This window comes from Paramisgurnus dabryanus, chromosome 12, assembly GCF_030506205.2.
Source record: "Paramisgurnus dabryanus chromosome 12, PD_genome_1.1, whole genome shotgun sequence".
Classification (NCBI taxonomy): Eukaryota; Metazoa; Chordata; class Actinopteri; order Cypriniformes; family Cobitidae; genus Paramisgurnus; species Paramisgurnus dabryanus.
Genome location: NC_133348.1, coordinates 11,542,427 through 11,562,620, shown reverse-complemented (window position 1 = coordinate 11,562,620; position 20,194 = coordinate 11,542,427). Strand labels below are relative to the sequence as shown.

The 20,194-nt window shown below is 37.0% G+C and overlaps 2 protein-coding genes across 4 annotated transcripts; one reads left to right on the top strand and one right to left on the bottom strand.

Moving 5' to 3' along the window:
* Window positions 1-1,230: 1,230 nt before the first annotated feature.
* Window positions 1,231-6,497, bottom strand: slc25a47a (solute carrier family 25 member 47a). Of its 2 annotated transcripts, none has more exons than XM_065256436.2 (6): window positions 6,192-6,497; window positions 5,376-5,413; window positions 4,625-4,696; window positions 3,877-4,053; window positions 2,002-2,266; window positions 1,231-1,709 (listed from the first exon to the last, which is right to left on the bottom strand). In XM_065256436.2, exons 1-6 carry the CDS (start codon window positions 6,226-6,228, stop codon window positions 1,414-1,416), a joined length of 885 nt encoding a protein of 294 aa, XP_065112508.1. In that variant the 5' UTR covers window positions 6,229-6,497; the 3' UTR covers window positions 1,231-1,413. The 2 variants fall into 2 exon arrangements, with proteins under 2 accessions (XP_065112508.1, XP_065112507.1); XM_065256435.2 differs by having other exon boundaries at window positions 5,370-5,413; window positions 6,192-6,483.
* A 724-nt stretch (window positions 6,498-7,221) lies between these two features.
* Window positions 7,222-19,699, top strand: slc25a29 (solute carrier family 25 member 29). Of its 2 annotated transcripts, XM_073811377.1 has the most exons (5): window positions 7,222-7,608; window positions 10,001-10,044; window positions 12,530-12,608; window positions 16,933-17,016; window positions 17,365-19,699. In XM_073811377.1, exons 3-5 carry the CDS (start codon window positions 12,567-12,569, stop codon window positions 18,130-18,132), a joined length of 894 nt encoding a protein of 297 aa, XP_073667478.1. In that variant the 5' UTR covers window positions 7,222-7,608; window positions 10,001-10,044; window positions 12,530-12,566; the 3' UTR covers window positions 18,133-19,699. The 2 variants fall into 2 exon arrangements, with proteins under 2 accessions (XP_073667478.1, XP_065112511.1); XM_065256439.2 differs by lacking the exon at window positions 12,530-12,608.
* The last annotated feature ends 495 nt before the right edge of the window (window positions 19,700-20,194 follow it).

The window sequence follows — 20,194 nt, the reverse complement described above, 5'->3', positions numbered from 1 at the left end:
ACTGTGTTTGACCCCCTTTCGCCTTCAGAACTGCCTTAATTCTATGTGGCATTGATTTAACAAGGTGCTGAAAGCATTCTTTAGAAATGTTAGCCCATATTGATAGGATAGCATCTTGCAGTTGATGGAGATTTGTGGGATGCACATCCAGGGCACGAAGCTCCCGTTCCACCACATCTCAAAGATGCTCTATTGGGTTGAGATCTGGTGACTGTGGGGGCCATTTTAGTACAGTGAACTCATTGTCATGTTCAAGAAACCAATTTGAAATGATTCGAGCTTTGTGACATGGTGCATTATCCTGCTGAAAGTAGCCATCAGAGGATGAGTACATGATGGTCATAAAGGGATGGACATGGTCAGAAACAATGCTCAGGTAGGCCGTGGCATTTAAACGATTCCCAATTGGCACTAAGGGGGCTTAATTGTGCCAAGAAAACATCCCCCACACCATTACACCACACCAGCAGCCTGCACAGTGGTAACAAGGCATGATGGATCCATGTTCCCATTCTGTTTAAGCCAAATTCTGAAAACAGAAATCGAGACAGGCAAGATTTGTCCAGTCTTCAACTGTCCAATTTTGGTGAGCTTGTGCAAATTGTTGCCTCTTCTTCCTATTTGTAGTGGAGATGAGTGGTACGCGGTGGGGTCTTCGCTGTTGTATCCCATCCGCCTCAAGGTTGTGCGTGTTGTGGCTTCACAAATGCTTTGCTGCATACCTCGGTTGTAACGAGTCAAAGTTGTTCTTCTATCAGCTTGCATCAGTCGGCTCATTCTCCTCTTTATTAGGATGTTAAACAGATCCTCAATAAATCTGAGGACATAAAGCAACTCTTCATATACATCTACTTTAAATCACTTTAATGTGTTTACATGGAAAATACTCAGTAGCTTTTGCCTATTTATTAGAGTGTTTTACAGTTTACCTAAGATTACTGTATATCAGTGGTCTCCACGGGCACCATGTTGCCCGCCCGGAGTTTGTGAGTTGCCCGCCAAAGCACATTCAATTAATAGCTATTTTAATAAGATATTTTTTTATATCAGTTCGGCTTCTTTTATGTATGCTAACATTTTAAACAATGATAAAACATATCAACAATTAAAATAAAATGAATTAACAAGTAAAACAAAACAGTTTTGAGTAGACTATATATAAAAATGTAGACCTCCAGATTGTTTTATCAATTGTGGTAGCCCTCGCTCACAAAAAGGTTGGTATACCCATGTTGTTTATGCTGGGTCCTCAGCTTTATTTTCAGTAAAATTCAATATAATTTACAATGGCTTTTGTATGATGTTGGACTGAATTGTCCCCCAAATGAGATCTTCACTAAATCAGACACCTTATAAATACATACAATAAAATACAACCATAATAAATCACATCAAATACATATATGACATCTGTCATGACAGCGTCCCGACAGATGCCGACCTCAAAATCCCAACTGTGACCTCATACACGGCAAAAACCACCATGTTCACGGGAAACGCTCGCAAGCAGTTTATCCCGAGGCTTTTGAGGAAGATTGTCGGCCCTTCGTTACGTACAGTCTCAGTAAAACAGTGAACGAATCCTCTGTATCTCTTCTGCTCACGGACTCCATCCATCTGCAAACGGGCTTTGATCACATCCATAGGCGTCCCGACAGACCAGCCGGCCATTCCCGCAACACCGCCAGCAAACAACACAGCACTCCAATCTGTCAATATGACCACACCAGTGAGTCTACATGCGTCGGGAAAGTATAATCACATAAGACATTTCATTATAGCTTTCATTAAAAGGAGATGTTTGACAGATTGATCACAATGGAGTTGATCTGTTCTGACCAAAGTCTGTCATCATAACATAAGATTTGTGCACTTTATTAGAATGTTAGGCTTTTGAAACGTGACAGGTGAGACTTACTTAAAGAAATCATGTGACTTTAAAATCCTCAAAACATAATGCACAAGTCACCCAAAGTTTATTCTGCAGTTGGTTTGACTCACCCGGCTGCTTCTGTCCTGGTTTGGTAAGTTTTGAACATAATGTGTCGTATGTTAGGAAGTATGTAGCGTAGGACGGTCCGTCCCTGCAGGCCAGTGGAAGTGCCCCTTTGTAAAGTCCTAAAATTCCCTCCTCTCTGGCAACAGTCAGCAGACAGTGGATCGGTCCACGATATTTGGCTTTCGGACAGTTAAATCCACTTCTCTGGCCCTCGGTTTGGCACTGAAGTCGAACTTTTACGATGTCACCGGGTGACATCACAGAAATCTGTGTAAGAACATCGATACATGACACTGACTGATCATAATGTCATTCTCAACCTGAATGCTTTATTTTATTATGCGATTGTTTCTATCATGCTAAACAAGTTACTGTTAGGCCATAACATCATTAATCTTAAATGTAACCCTGTCTGTTTACTATTCTCTATAAGATCATCCTAAAAACATTGTGTGAAAATATAACCTTGATATCCTTAATAATATTGACCGAGTAAGATCATGACAAATATTTAAATGCATGTGAAATCAACTTTGATGCTCATCTTATTATTGGATTGAGACTTTAATCTGGATTTCACCGACAGGGTGAAACTTTGATATTTTGATTATCTTATGCAAAGACAGTCATACACTTTTAAAGGATTACTCAACTTTCATTGAAAAAATCTGATAATTTACTCACCCCCATGCCATCCTAGACATTTATGTTTTTTTTTGTTCAGTCGAGAAGAAATTAAAACTTTTTTTAGGAAAACATTCCAGTATTTTTCTACACATAGTGGACTTTAGTGGACCTCAACAGTTTATGCTGCGTTCACACTAGCCGTGGTAGAGGCGTCAAGCGCGAGTGATTTAAATGTTAACTCAATGTGAAGACGCGTTGACGCCTGTCTGTAGGTCTCCTGGCGCGGTAGACGCGATTCCGCCTCATTTGCGCGTCTAGTTTGTGCAAATTGAGCGTTGCCATGGGGAAACGCGCGAGTTGAAAATTTTAAACTTTGGCTTAAAAATGCACTACGTTAACCAATCAGGAGCTTGCTCTATTAGTGACGTGGTTACAGGAAGCGAGCAGAGTCGCAGAAGCCCCTCCCATTTCCGCGTGAATGTCTCAATGATAGCAAACTAGACGCGGTAGACGCAAACGCAGCTGGTGTGAACCCACAGTTACCGATTCAATGCAGCTTCAAAGGACTCCAAACGATCCCAACAGAGGCATAAGGGTCTTATCTAGTCAAACGATTATCATTTTCACCAAAAAATTAAAAAATGAACTTTTAAACTACAACTTCTCATCTTGCACTAGCCGTATGATGCGCAAGCGACCTTACGTATTATGCAATCACGTTGAAAGGTCACGCGTTACATATGTGAAACGCACACTTGCGGATTAATTAGACGTTAATTAGTATTACACATACAACAACGTCAGAACGGTCCTCATTTTCACACTTGTAAACACTGGGGCGGTAGTTTTGCATACGTCATGTGTGACCTTTCGACGTGATTACGTAATACGTAAGTTCGCACTCGCACTGGCGCATCACACAAAGACAGAACTTGTGGTTTAAAAGATTTTTGTTTTGTTTTTGACAAAAATTATGATAGTTTTGCTAGATAAGACCATGATGCCTCGGTTGTGATCGTTTAGAGCCCTTTGAAGCTGCATTGAAACTGTTGAGGTCCACTAAAGTCCACTATATGGAGAAAAATCCTGGAACGTTTTCCTCAAAAAACGTAATTTATTTTCGACTGAACAAAGAAAGACATAAACATCTTGGAGGACATGGGGGTGAGGAAATTATCAGATTTTTTTATGAAAGTAAAATGTGTGTCAGTAAGTGTTTCTTTACTGTAGATTTGTAAAGATCCCCTGACCTGTGTCACACCACCTGCCAAACCTGCCAGGAAAATATCCAACTTGGTGTTGGGAGCACCAGGCCCGTGAATTAGACTGAAACACTGCAGGCAGTTTCGATAGGTGCCGAACACCAAAGACAAAGTCATGGATATAGTGGTGACAGGCAAAACCATTCCTTTAAAAAACCCATGAACCTGGAGAACGGCAACAGAGGAAGAGAAATGAATGAAACGGGTGTGCCAAAACTACATGTTTACATTAGATAAAGAACTGAACTTTAAAGCGGGGGTCTAAAGCTGTGTCATGCATTCTGACTTATTAACTCATTCTCCGCCAGACTTTTTTTTAATTGGCTGCCAGCATTTTTGTGATTTTCACAAAATGCCTTCCAGGAAAATGTTATTTTATAAATATATAAACATGCAATATATTTAAAATAAAAGAACAGACCCTTTTCTTTAAACAAACAAACAAACAAATGGAAAAAAACATTTCATCATATCTTCATTTGTTCTATTTTTATAACCTCTTAAATATGGAAGGGTTTCTTCAAAAATACGCAAATCCGACTGACAAAGAAGTGGGTATACGCTGGACTACAGCACTGGGTACTCAAGATTATTATGAGACGAGCAGAAATGCTGTGTTTTATTTGACATTTAATACTGAAGGTTTGGTTTGTTCATATTACTAACCATATGAATGAACAAAAGTAATGATGACACAACTATCATTTAAGCATTTGAACAAATGTAAAGTTCTTACCCCTTCATTTCTTATCGTTGTTTTGATACATTGCCAGATTCCAGTGAACTGTTTTTGAGTTTGAATTCGGACCTGTGCAGGTGTCACATAACCACATTTAACATTATATTATCTTTTATATTTAGCTTCAATAATGACACATTCAATTTGTAGATATTCAATGCAATATAAGTATTAAAGAGATAAGAGTATACTGTATATACAGTGTTCTAATTATGTCAAAGATTATGAGGGGTCCCCTAGCTAGGCCCCACCTGACCAAGCCCCCCATCATTATAGGGTTGCCGTGATTTCACAAAGATGTGATCTAGGATTAACGTTTTAATTAAAGAAACCTCAAATTAATCTCAAACTAAATCTAACCATTTATTACCCCTCAAATTAGTATGAAATAATAGTTTGATAAAAAAAAATTTTAAAAGCCCTTAACCCAATCCTAAATCTAACAAACTGTCAATTCCTCCAGAAAACAGCGTGAGGCGCACTTGAGAGTTTACATTTATAAGGAAAACTTTGGTGTAGTTTATTGCAAAATTGGGACAAATAATGGCCAGTATCGCTTTGTGGCAGCGCAGCACAAGAATTTTAAATTCATGTAGTATTTTAATTTAGGGGACCCCTCTAATTTATATGTTTGCGCTTTATAGGGGATTCCTCAATGCTTTTATGGGGTCTGGGACCCCCCAGCCCCCCTCATTTCGAACACTGCAAATATTTAATACAGTATAGTGTTTGGATAAATTACTTTTACAGTATCCAGTGGATAGCCAACAGCCACTCCACAAGCTCCTGTAAGACAATAACAGTAATTAAAGTGGATTGTAAAAAACACAGTCTATGATATATAAATTAAACATAATAGACTGAATAAATGTACAAATGCTGTCACTGGGACGTTACACCTTAAAAAGGCCCTATTATGTAGCCTTTAAGTACCAATATGTACCTCTGAGGTACCAATAGGTGTACTTTTTGAAAGGGTCCCACCTCAGTGACAGTTTTTGTACCTTTATTTCTGACAGTGTAGCAGAATAACATTGCAGTAAGTCTCACAGTCATATAGCTCAATTCATTGTATTGCTTAATAATAGAAATTAATTGACATGATTACTTTGCTATCTCTGCTTTTGACATAATAATAATAAATTAAACAAACAACAAAAAATATTTTATTACTATTATATTTCATTGTGATGAATTATTACTTTTATTAAACAATTATTATTACTATTACATAAATAGTTATATTATTCATATTAAATTATCCAATGCATCACAGATTATATAAGCCGTATTAAACATGTCATTATTTTGAGCTAACACGAGGTCATGTAGTTCAGTGCTTACGTCATACTTTACCTTGACTTTAAATAAATACTGCATTTTGCCAAAAACATACAAATAAAATATATTTTAAAGAACTGTATAAACGGCACGTACGGTGCCTGCAGAGCACACTGTGTAATTTACACAAATAACAAACTTTTTTCTGCCAAGTAAACGGACCCCAGTGTAGCAAAAGCTAAAGCATATCATATCTCAGTACCATATAACATTATATAACTACCTCCAACTGATCCAGCAAGAAAGTCGGCCAAATGCATTCTCGTTCCTGTTAGTTAATGTCATTGTTGTTGTTGTTATGTATAACTAGAGTTGCAGTACATCGCTGAAACATGTTTAACTTGCTGAAGGTTCAATGCAGACTGGCACGTGTTTGTTGTTTTGTAACCAGTCCCTCAGTCTCACGTGGTTCCGTTGAGAGCTGCTTTGATCATACATATTCATATTTAAGGCAACGATAAACATTTTATAGACTAAATGCGTACAGGGACACAATGTGCATCGTATCAACCAAATGCAAGCTCTTTTTCACTTCTTTTCTGAGAGCTCATTTTAATATTTAGCTGTACGTAACATTTTACTTTAGGTACTTAATTTGAACAGATGACAAATGCATTTTAGATTGAATACTGAAACATGATGATGCAATACTGCAGCGAAATTACGGCTCCGGTGCGCACTTTCGATTCGTCAACGAAGCATTCGTTTGAGCCGAATCTTATTTGTAATGATTCAGTTGAACTGATTCACAAAGCGTTGACTGTGCTGTACTTTCGAAATGTAAACTGTAAATTATTGGGAAAACTACAACATGTATGGTATGAATAGCAATAAAAACCAAATAACACGAATGCAACCAATATAATTGAATATTAGTAGTTAATAACTATCTAAATAAAAGTCGTATCTAAATCGTATTAAATTACTATATTGAAGAATCTTTTAAATTTTTTGTCTTTTTTAACGAATCGGTTAGTTCGGACGGTTAGTTTGGATAAAATGACTCTCCTGAACACCAGTCCTACTAAGGCAAAGGCGTTTCTCATGAATATTAATCATTCTGTTTGGCGCTTTCCCGTGACGTACAATATGAAAGGCTTAAATACTGAATATAAATTAGATTTGAAAACGTGCGACGATAACCATCCAATAGAACAGAAGCATCTCTGATGAATATTAATAACACTCCTTCGCCATAGTAAGACCCGGAAGCGCGAGTGACGCCAGCACCAGGAACAGAAATCCTCTTAAAATACGTGAGTCGCAATTGGGCGCACGCACACACACCTCCTTCCGACACCAGTCCTTCCAGGGCCCGGTACACAAATAGACAGTGAACCGAGCAGGTGCTAGTTAATGTAGTAGGTTAAAATTTACACTAGAGTCTGGTTAATATACAATTGGCGCAGACTTCACCCTGACAAGTTGCTTGGGTGCTTCTACGTCATCGCGTGCTTGAATGAATTACATTACGTGAAAGACCGCTGAATTTTAACGCATTTCATCGCAGGACGGGCCCGAGTAACTAACCAAGGTTATAAATCGATTAAAACCGAGTTATCTCTGCTATAAACCTGAAGTGAAGGTGCTTTAGGCTGCGTTTAAATCAGTGATGGACTTCCTCGCTGGCTGCATGGGAGGTGAGTGAAAGACCTCGTTCACTAGTATATGCGAGTTTCATATCTGATAAGTGAATGAGTAGATTAGGACAGTTAAGCTGGTTAGGAGATGCTAACCCACGTCTAATGTGACAGGGCGACTGCATTTGGGTTTGTAGTATGTTTGATTGTATTAATTTAATGTGCACGTGCATTGATCTAGTTTGCATCCTACTGTATGAATGTGTGTAAATTATTTATCGATTATTTATTGAATTTAAAAAGCAGTTTTTTTCTGTAATTACACAGGTAGAATCAATTGTTTAATTATTTATAGTGTAACAGGAAGCCACGTCATTAGGTGACAGTGAGACACGTGACAACACATTGAGTTTATTCTGTTTATTAATGAAGTGCATAAAGTCTGATAAATCTGTACATGATAAGAAACAAAAATCTTCTACTTTATGTTGCAACAATTTAATATTATAATGTTTTATAATTTATTTATTTATTATAATTTTTGTAATTAAAGTTTTGTTTACTTTATTGTTGGTTTAGGTATAACAACAACTGTAACTTTTCTTTATTGTTAAACATCATCAATGTTGAGATCAGGGTTTGGCTGTGCAATTAATCATTTTTATTTTACATTTTTGATGGAAACAATTACAAAAGCAAGATAATCAAGGTAAAACGATTATTGTGCGATTAAAACGATGGCTGTCAAAAGATTAATCGTGTAAAAAATTTTGTTTGCATAATATATTTGTGTATTTATATATATATTTGTTAATGTGTACAGTGCACACACATATATTATAAAAAAAAAGTTTCTTTTGTATGCGATTAATCACGATTAATCTTTTGACAGCCTTGATTAAAATATAAATCGCATGCCACTGGACCGATGTGTTTGTAAGGCACTTCTGAAGGTACCACTGCTTTCTATTGCAACACTTGTTTTATAAAAAGGTTAAATGAATTCTTGTTTTCAAAGTCATTGAGTAATGATTATGAGTTGTGTTAATTAATCGCGATTATAATAAATAAATAAATAACCGTGATCATGACTTTGCCCATACTCGAGCAGCCCTAGATCAGAGTTGTGACACAACACAGGATGTTATATTGTAACTGGTTGATTTGGTCATAGTCCAGAACACTTTAAAGATGTTACAATTAGTAACACATTCGTCTGTGTGTTTACATTTAAAGTTACATTTTAAACATTTGTTTTTAATTTAGTTCAGTTCCGAGCGTGCCGGCACATGTACGGCTATAAATGTTATGTAATAACTGAATAATACAAATGCACAGAAATAAACAACAACTTTCACCTTTAGTTTCAAAGCACCAGTACATCTTTGTAGGATCAACCTATTCTCTTGCGTAAAACATGCTTGCGCTACTGTGAATTGCATTTCCAGGAAGGGCCCAGAATAGCCCCCTCCCAACAATCTGCACATGTCCTGTGAAACGTAAAGGAATCCACACACCCCTGTGTGGGCCAATCCCATTCGGCGGTGCTGGCACTGCGTCTGTCTAAGCCGGTTGTGTTTCATTTTAGTAACATGAAGACACAGTCTTTCATAAACGTTGTTGTTCTCGCAGGTGTCATTATGAGATGATTGCGTCACTGCTGAGCTTTAGTCTGGCTGGGCTAAGCTGCCCTATAGGGATAGTTCACCAAAAATTTAAATTTTGTTTTCAAAACTGTATACATTTCTCTGTTCTGCTGAACACAAGTGAAGATGTTTTGAAAAGATTTAATAAGCAAACATATTTTTTTCTATGGAAGTCAATGGTGCCCCAGATCTGCTTGGTTTCAAACTTCAAAATATCTTTCTTTGTATTTAGCAGAATAAAGAAATACAAGTTTGAGGCTGAGTAAATGACGGAATTAGTGAAGTGGACAAATAAATATTGTTAATGCAATATCCAAATATAAATTATTTCCAAAATTATAAATATTTCCTGTTTAAATATACTGTATGGCGTATATGTATTTTTGGAGAGTTGTTAAACCCTGTACTAAAACTTAGTGCGTAAATCACCTGACTGGTGCGTCTTGTGCTTATTGGTCCTGCCATGCCAACGCCTTCATCTTGACAGCCCACCCATCAGAATGTAAAGTCCAGTGAACTGAGTTCAACTGTGTGGTCATTAGTGTCCTTGGGATTGTGAAGTGTAAACCCCATGATATGAAATATCCTGTGACACACTGAGAAACTTTGGCCAATACCTGAGCTGTGCTGTCGGCACAAATCCAAAAAACAAAAAAACCAACAAAATTTAATCAGATTCTTATACAGCTGTGGTTAGCCCATATTTCAAATCTGCCTGATATTTTTTAGAGATTTATTACACAAAATTGCATTCAGAATGCAATTGCATTGTATTTCTAGTAAATCAGTTTTTCTTTTTTTTTTAGGTGCCGCCGGGGTCCTCGTTGGACATCCGTTTGATACGGTTAAGGTAAGTAAACATGTTTGCCAAGAGATGCTGTCATCTAACCTGACGTTGTCTATGCACATCACTCGAACAGCAAGGCAGTAAACAGTTTTGACTGCTATTTTAGGTTGATGTTTAATGAAGGATTTCGTTACATATCCATTTCATTTTTGAACCCTGTTACTTGAGATCTGCTTCAGTTGCTGAGTTTCAATGCTGGTGTAATGCATGTTCACTGGAAAGCATACAGTATCTTATCTGTATATTAGTATAAAACTAAAATGAGTTACACTAAACTATATTTTCTATCTATTAGTGCTTTTAAAGCAGTCCAACGGTCCAGTGTTTTCCAACCTATCTTCCCTTAAGGCCCCCCTAAATACATATTCATACAATCTGAGCCCCCCAACCCTCATCTATCTTTTCATTTGATTTTGCCGTTATGATGACAAGCACGTTGAGATGGTGTAAGCAAAATTTTAATCATTATTTTACACAAGATAATATTTTAACTACCTTATCTTTGCATTGTAATGATGTGATTTAAAAAACATTTTTTTATAAAATTATTAGTGGAATATTTTATGCATCTTTATTTGAGCTCAAGGCATATCGGATCCCCAAGAACTCTGGCGCCCCCTAAGGGGGGCCCAGGCCCCAGGTTGGAAACCACAACAGCAGTCCAAGACCAATTTTAAACAATGTGACTTTTGAATCAAACAGATCTGCCACTTCGGTGAACTTAACGACATCGGCCAAAAGTTAACAGAAAGTAGGAGTTTAGTCATTATTTCAAAACCAGCATGACTTTTGTGCTTAGTAGAAGAATGACAAAAAGTCATGCGGGTGGGGAAGTGGACTATTTTACATAACCCTTCATGTTATTTCTCATAAATTCATGCAGTGAAGCCGATATGATTTATATGTCGACTTCCCAGTGTAGCACAACAGAAACTGCATAAAACAAAAGCTTGAAGAAATAAATCAAAAATACCAAAAAATAAATAAATTCAAAACTTGTCTCTGAATTTTTGGATTAAAAATGTGACCCGCCTGTGAAAACCCAGCTAAAGTCATTTTTCAGTCAAATATGTTATTTTTACATAATAAAATCATATAAAGTTGAGAACATTAGAAAATATTTATTTTAATACTGAGTAAATATGCCAAAGATTTGATGAATTTCATTCTCAGAAAATGTTTTTTTTTTTAAAACAAGCTTATATTATTAATGCTGCAGCACAAATAAACCATAAGTCGCATGTCTACGTGTCGCATACCACGTAAAAGCTGAGATTCTCCTGTTTCAGTGATATTTGACTTAAATATTTGATATATCCCAAATCATTAACGATTAACATTGGCTGCTAACATATATTTTGCATTTTGAAGTAGACGCTATCTGACTAAGCTTGCGCTATTTAATGTGCACTTCCGCTGTACGATACCTTAGAGTTTTCGCTGAGCTGCGCGTCCGGTGTGCGACCCCCTTTAGTGTTCGTGGGTTTGAGGACGAGACAGGGAAAGAGAAACAAAATCCTATTAGTGTAGGGGCTGTTCACATATAATGTAAGTGTCAATCAGTATAATGGATGAATGTGTGCCCGGTCATGGACAAGCTAACTATTGTGGCATAAGTATATTTACTAGATGAGTTATGTGAATGCTTTGTTCAAGAGAGATTTCTTTAGTTTAGACTTAAATTGATCGACTGTGTCTGATTCTCGAACAGTGTTTGGTAAATCATTCCAGAGCTTAGGGGCAAAGTAATGAAGAACCGGGGCGGAAGTAAGCGATTTTCTCTTTAACGCATGTTACTTTTGTTCCGCTGCTAATATTGTTGCATTATTTTGAACATTTATATGATTCTAATTTCCATAGTGTTTATACTGTTGAAAACATTTTTTATTCTTAACAATTCAAGTTTGTGCTGTCGGGTTGCTTTTGAAACATTTAATGAAACTGAAATTTAGACAAATTAAACAAGTGTAACACAAAAAACCTAGTAACAATGCGCTACTTGTGTTCAAAGTAAAATTATACTAAAGTTGTCTTACCATTTTTTTTTATTCCACCTGGTATTGATAGACCACACTTTTATCTGTCTAAAACATTAGCTTTTAAAATTAAGTTTTTCTGAAAAATGGTACTTTCGCCCCTGCTCTCCCCTAGTAAAAGGATCGACCACCTTTAGACACTTTTAATATTCTTTTGAATGCATGCTTCAGGCTCTGAAGTCCTCAAGCACCAGAATTCAAAAACTGGATTTTTTCGACACATAGCAACTTCAAAGTGTATTTAAAATAGGGTTATTATCTTGTCAGAAGTTGAGCTGCAAAACGGATAAGCTGTTCCTGGAATTTTGAATACAATTTTGGACAAAAAATATTTGCACTGAAATAAGAACCAGGCTAAAGTTACAGTTTTACTCCTTGCCCTGCACTGACCTGATTGTCACACATGTGATTTAATATTATGGTCTGTTTTCACTTTCTCTCTCTAATGATAGAAAAGAGGTTCCTGAAACAAATGATATAAGAATTATCATGCCTAAAGGGAACATGGAGACAATCAAAGTCAATGTTGAGGTATTTTTGTGTAGTGTAATGTCAATAAAATCATTCATTTCAATATTTTTCATGTCATAAATAAAAGTTTAAGTATAGTATATTGAAGGCGTAGCAGTGATCCCATGGGTTTATCATTTTTATTGTTTTGACTACTTGGACGCCCTCAATCTCAAAATTAGATTAGCCGAGATTTCACAGACAGGGTCACAAATGTTTTTAACATAGAAATGCATATCCGAATATTAGACAATGACATGGAAAAAATAAACATTAAAGTAATGCACCACTTAGCTGTCTTAAAGAAAAATCACAGTTTGTGAAAACAAACAATGTTTCCAGATGATGGAGAGCATGATCGATAGAAAAGTCACATCAAGAAGCTTTTTTGTCATTTTAGCCATACGTAGTAGTGCGGTACACAGTGAAATGAGACCATGGTGCTACATACAGACAATGAATTTCATGTTCAATGTTCAATTTATATATAAAGCACATAATAATACAACAAATGTTGACAACAGTGCTGTACATAGAAAAAGGCAAAACAAACTTGACTTCACATTAAACCTTATAGTAATAAAACAAACAATCACACAAATTCTTGGAGGAGCAGTAATACAAACACATTTCACTACTAATGAAACTACAAATTAAATAAAAACTAACAGCTAAGGACTAAAAAAATAAGTTTTGACCAAGCCACATAAAGTGCATGTTTGCAACCTAGTGCAAACAGTGCCAGATAAAAGAAAGCAGCAATACAATACAATATTTATACTGCATAAAATAAATATACTGCCAACCAGTACAGGATTTTTCCATGTTTAAGTGCTATAATTGGGTCCCCAGTGCTTCTATCAACCTAGAAAACAAGAAAAAAATCAACCCAGTAACTTTGTTTGGGTAAGCCATTTTCTGCAAGCATGTAAAAATTAGTTCTTTCAGATTTTGCCTGTTTTGTAAGTTAGGTAGCAAGGACAATTACAATAATACCGTCCCATTAAGCTGCACTATCCAAACAAGACACTGCTGTTTAGTGCTGAGAGAAAGAGAGAGAGAAAAAATATTGAACAGCACAATTGAGTTTCAATTACTACAAACCACCATCATTGTGATCAGTGTTTGCATTTCATCAGCTCATTGGCATTTTAAAGGACACACACAAAGCAGCACACTTTTGCTCAGGTCTACAAAGTGACAATTTTAACACGCTATAATGAATTATCTATGGGGTATTTTGAGCTAAAACTTAACATATGCACTCTGGGGCACCAAAAGATTTATTTTACATCTTTAAAAAAGATCTCATAATATGACCCTTTAAAGGGATTGTTCACCCAAAAATGAAACTTTTGTGTTCATTTAAATTTCTTTGTTCTTCTGAACACAAAGGTAGGAAACAAAATCACCATTGACTTCTATAGTTAGAAAAATATTACTATGGAAGTCAATGATGTTCAGAAACTATTTAGTTACAAACATTGCTCAAAATATCTTCATTTGTGTTCAGAACAAAGAAATGAATACAGGTTTGTACAGTAACAACATACTTTTAACGACGCATTTTTCCAAGAGTTAAAGGAACACACCACAGTTTTTCAATATTTTACTATGTTCTTACCTCAACTTAGACAAATTAATACATAACTATCTTTTTGCACTTTATGTTTGTACAAAACGTTGTGAATGTGTTAGCATTTAGCCTAGCCCCATTCATTGCTTAGGATCCAAACAGGGATGAATTTAGAAGCCACCAAACACTTCCATGTTTTCTCTATTTAAAGACTGCTACATGAGTAGTTACACGAGTAAGTATGGCTGTGTTTACACTCTGCATTAACATGCGACCTGTATTCGGATGTTGTCCACATACACATTGAAAAGACAAGTGTAAACGCGTCTGTGATCGGAATGTTATCCGATCTGTGTGTCCTGATGCAGAGGTAGTCGAGGACGCTTTGTGATCGGATCTCATTGTAATGTAAACGCAATCCAGCCATCGTATCTGCATTTACAGGTCAACGTCACACAAAACCCCGCCCACTATCTCCTCTCACTGACAGCTGTCAAAAATAAAGGACGTTAGGTCATGGAGCGCAGGTGAGAAACACATAAATTCATATTTGTGGAGCAATGAAAGCTACGCTTAAAAGTATAATAAATCGATATACAAAAGCATCTTAACACTGCTAACTGTATTTAAGTTATTCAGGCATATTTTTATGTTACAACTATTCATAGTGAGATTTAATATTTAATGGCAGAATTCAGGATCGTCGTTATAATGTTTGAGTTTCCATGGCGACAAATCAACGTGAATGTTGCGCTTCTTTCTGGTCAATCGGCTGTTTCTGTCTCATTTAACACATTTTAAGTTACTTTAAAACACGTACCAACCATAATAACATTAACCAAATAAATTTAGTCAGTGTTGGTTTTATGCAAGGTTATTTATATGTGTTTGTAAATTACATTACTTCTTACGCACTATGAACAGGAAATTGTTAGCTCTTTTAATTAAATCATATTATTACCAGGAAACATAACTAACAACATTTTATGGTTAAAATAGAAATATACATATAAGTTCAGGCAGAGCCAAAAGCCCGTTATTAAGGCAGAATAAAACAGTGGAGTCGGTCATGTTTCACACGGATTTTGTTGTTGATTTAAAGCATGCGGGTGAAAGTCAAGTTCAGGTAAAGTTTAACAGAACATTCATCCGCGGTGCGAAAACCCTAAATCATGTGGCTAAAGACAGCCGTACCCATTTTGATTGACAGCTATTCATCCAGCGCGCCTCCCTGCACGGTATCCGATCACACATCCGGATACAGAAGCCACTTTGATGTGGACAAATGTAAACGCGCCGTGTCCTGATATACGGATGATCGGATCTGCGTGAACGGATCACCGAGATCGCATGTTAATGCAAAATGTAAACACAGCCTATGGTGGCACAAAATAAAACATGACGATTTTGTAATACAATATAGTTCTCATTTTTTATCCGCTTAAAAAAATCCTCGTTTTAGTTTGTGCCACCATACTTACTTGTGTAACTACTCATGTAACAGTCTTTAAATAGGGAAAACATGGAAGTGTTTGGTGGCTTCTAAATTCATCCCTGTTTGGATCCAAAGGAATGAATGGTGTTAGGCTAAATGCTAACACATTCACAACGCGTTGTACAAAGATTAAGTGTACACAGTGGAAAAAATATTGGTATGTATTAAAGGTAGGGTAACACATTTTGAAAAATGCTAACGGTAGCCGCCTAGCAATGAAATCCCGATCCCACCCTCAAGTCAAATTGCCATCCAAAGTCACGCCTCTTTCCAAAGACATGAACACGCACAGATCAGACGGTCACGTCTCATGTCTCATTCACCAGTGAGAAAACTTTGCAGTACAAAGTGAATAACACTTCCAAAATAACCAACATAAACAACTGGTTTACATCAGAATTAGTTTAAGCACACGTTCGATTGTGTAGACGTAGTAACTATATCGTTATGCTAATCCGGAAAACGAACACAAATTTCATAAGCAACACAACGTTTCATCAAAGTAGAATATCTGAATCCATCTCAGTACAAACATATCGCGTACCTACCTTACCAAAATAAACAGTGCAACGACCCTTTCAGACCCTTTGCCTCCTGTAGTTGTTTGTATCTCGCGGTAAAGCAGTAAAGTTACCGATGTTAATTTGGGTTTTTGCTCTTGCTGATCCAGGCAGTTTTTGCTGTTGTTGTTATAAAAGATGCATTTAGTTTTGTTGCTCCTGTGTAGGTTGTCAATTCAGCAGAAAAGTTTGGTGTTCTCGCTGTTTACAGCCAGAGCGCACGTGAACGCGCCGATGACGTATGGTATCTGCGTGGACTCGCTGCGCGGTGGGAATTCAAATTACGCTTACGTATGAGGGACATAAAAGGAAACGTCCGTTTGGACCGAAATCTATGATTTGTTGAACATTTTTTGGTCCTACGCCTTTCACAGATGACATAAATTTTTACAAATACATTTAAACAACTTAACACAGTGATTGCTATCAGAATGTGAGGAGACTTTTAACCAGCATAACTAAAAATGTTTCAGGATCAAATCTGTTACCCTACCTTTAATTTGTCGAAATTGAAGTAAGAACATACTAAAATGTTGAAAACCGTTTAAGGGTTTATTTTTTAAATGTGTACTTTAACAACTTAACACTGTACTTTGTTAGACACTTAACACGGTTTACTTCATTTGTATCTTTGTTGTTTGTAAATGTTATAATTTTTTTTGTCTTGAATAATTGCTCTTTAGAAATGAAATAATCTGCCTGTGTCTCTTTTAGGTTCGTCTTCAGGTCCAGAGTATAGATAAACCTCTTTACAGAGGCACCATTCATTGTTTCCAGTCAATCATACGTCAGGAGTCTGTAAGTAGTGACTTGTCTTTTCATTGGCCTTTGTGTCAAATTCAGAATTTCTCAAATCGAAACAAGACATTTTCACTTCCCTACACATTTTTTAGTAATTCATACTTGTAATCACGCCAAGCACTGAGTTAGATCGCCATCAAGTAGCTGAAATTCTGAACTGTTTACATTAAAGTCAGACTGATCTCAAAATCAAGTGCATTATTATAATATGAAATATCAGTTTGTTTATTTTTGTTATTCACCTTGTGATCCATTAAATAGATCTACATTAAAATGTAAATAAATTTGGGCGCTCTTAAATATTTACTTACTTCCAGTTGTGAAACTCTGTCATCTCCTCAACAGGTGCTTGGTCTTTATAAAGGCATTGGATCTCCCATGATGGGCTTAACGTTTATCAACGCCATTGTCTTCGGTGTGCAGGGTAACACCATGCGCTGGTTGGCCGAGGACACACCCATGAATCAGTTTCTAGCGGGGGCAGCGGCCGGCGCCATACAATGCGTCATTTGCTGCCCCATGGAACTGGCCAAGACCCGTATGCAGATGCAGGGCACTGGCGAGAAGAAGTCATCCACGAGAAAGCTGTACAAAAACTCACTGGACTGCCTGGCTCGCATCTACCAGCGCGAGGGTCTGCGGGGAGTCAACCGCGGTATGGTTACCACTATGATCCGAGAGACCCCGGGCTTCGGCGTCTACTTCCTGGCGTACGATCTGCTGACGCGCTCGCTGGGATGCGAGCCGGAGGACCCGTACATGATTCCAAAACTACTGTTTGCCGGCGGCATGTCGGGAATCGCGTCGTGGCTCTCTACGTACCCCGTGGACGTGATAAAGTCTCGCCTCCAGGCCGACGGGGTGGGGGGGAAGTACCAGTACAGCGGCATCATGGACTGCACGCGGAAGAGCATCGAACGCGAAGGCTTGCGAGTTTTCACGCGCGGACTGACTTCCACCCTCCTCCGGGCTTTTCCGGTCAACGCCGCCACGTTTGCGACCGTCACCCTTTTCCTCATGTATATGCGACCCGACGAGGGCCCTAAAGACTGCGAAACGGCTCCTGCGCATCACGCGGCACTGCAGCAGCAAACGCAGCCAACCAGTCTGTGAGTAACTTTTTCTGACCACCTGACGGAAGGAACTAGTTCCCAACTCGTGGCTGACCTGTTACTGAAACGTTGTTATGCAATGTGCATATCTACCCACTGCAAACAGAATTGCACAACTTTCTGTAAACATGTACAAAAATTTGATCTCTATAAACTGCATTTGTAAATATATTTTTTATATTCCATAATATTTAACAAAACTGCATTCTCTTTTCTGCCTTACAAGAACAGAGAGAAAGGACGAATCCGACCTTTGAAAGTTTTACGATTTACCTTTTTTGTTTAACTTGGCAGAACTAGATAAACTAGTCTCTTGGCCTTGCAGATACCTGCTACGCTGAAAAGATGCAAAGTGATCTCTAAACAAAGCTTAGCAAACTCTCATTCATTCATACAGCACCAGGTGGGGTTTAAATTGACGCAAAGAAAAGACTAGAAAGACTTTTTTTTGTTTGTTTTATACAATCAAGCACAGTGCTCAAACAGTACTAGTTTTAATCATGGCGTCTACTTTTGGGCCAAACCCCCAGGCTTAATCCTGCCAACCTAACCAATAAAATCGACTATTTGGCACTAGAAAATTTTTCTAGCAAATTTGTTATTGCAATATTTTTTTTAATATTCTGAAATGTAAATCCAAGCTGCTTTCCAACCCTTTTTTTATTGAAAATATAAATGAAACTTTGGCCCACTATTACATTTTTTTACTTCAACGCTGGATGAAGTTTTCTCGCATTATCAGTCTTCCAAAAAAAAAACGGACAATTTGAAAGAACCTCAGTTGATTATGTTCTCACACTTGAGTCCATGTAGCTTAACTTTATGGTTTCTGTTGTTCACAACCAAAGGTTTTTGTCCTACACCCAATTCTTTTCCTTCCATGTGTGTTACATAAAGGAGGTGTGGATGGGCAGTGCTGAAAATGATTGCAATATTTGCATGTTTTCTGTGTATCAGTACTGCTATTATAATATTCAAATGGCCTGCTGTATTTGAGTCACATCTTTAAATGAACTACTGCATGTGGGTTGTTACTGTAAGATCAGTATATATTTTATGTTTGTATATATCTAGGCTTTATATTTTTTCCGCGTGTAAATAGGTGTGTTGCATATGTTTGTCGTCAGAAGTCCTGACGTTGAAATGCACCTTGAGAAAGAACTGTATGAGGGCATTTTAAAAAAATGTGCTGCTGTTTTTGTAAATGTTACATGGTTGTATGTTTTAATGTAAATATTTAGTATTCGATTGTGAACGGTTACAACTAAATACTTAAATGTCCGTGAGAAATGTAAATAAGCGGTGTAAACTGTATTTTATGGAGTTAAATCGGTTGCAATAGTACTTAAGTGAGTTTTAATTGTAATAGATTCTTATTTTCCTGTCTGTTATTACTGCTGTTGCTGAAGAGACAGAACAATAGAAAGTTTGAGAAATTGCTGTCTTATTTTTGTAAGAAAAGCTCAGTTCAGCATTGCTCCCATTTGAAATGTAGTTGTCCTCAACCAGTTTACAAATTGCTTTTGGTCGACTTAAATGAAATGTGAAAATAAATGGGATAAAACAAACTCTTTCCTGTTGTTTTTTGTCTTAATATATAATTTTATTATCATACACAACATAATGTAAAATTCAGTTTTGGGTGAAATTAAATTGAGCGCGATGCTTTTACATGTAGATGGAGTTAAAGTGAAACAAAATCTTAAAGGGATAGTTCACCCAAAAATGAAAATCATGTCATTAATTACTCACCCCCTAACTCGTAAGACCTCCGTTCATCTTCGGAACACAGTTTAAAATGTTTTATATTAGTCCGAAAACTTGTTGACCCTTCAATGAGTGCGTTTATTCTGTGCATTATAAGTGGATAACTATCAAAAATCTGCTTATTATAGAAAACTGTTTTCATGCGTTTACATGCAAATCAATAAACCGGCTATGCAGACAACTGCGTTTACATGGGACTTGGAGAATTATCAGCTTTCTCGCAGGCAGTGACGTCACCACATATAGTACACAATAGTCGATCAAAGAGTCAACGACACATCTGTCTTAAGCTGTAC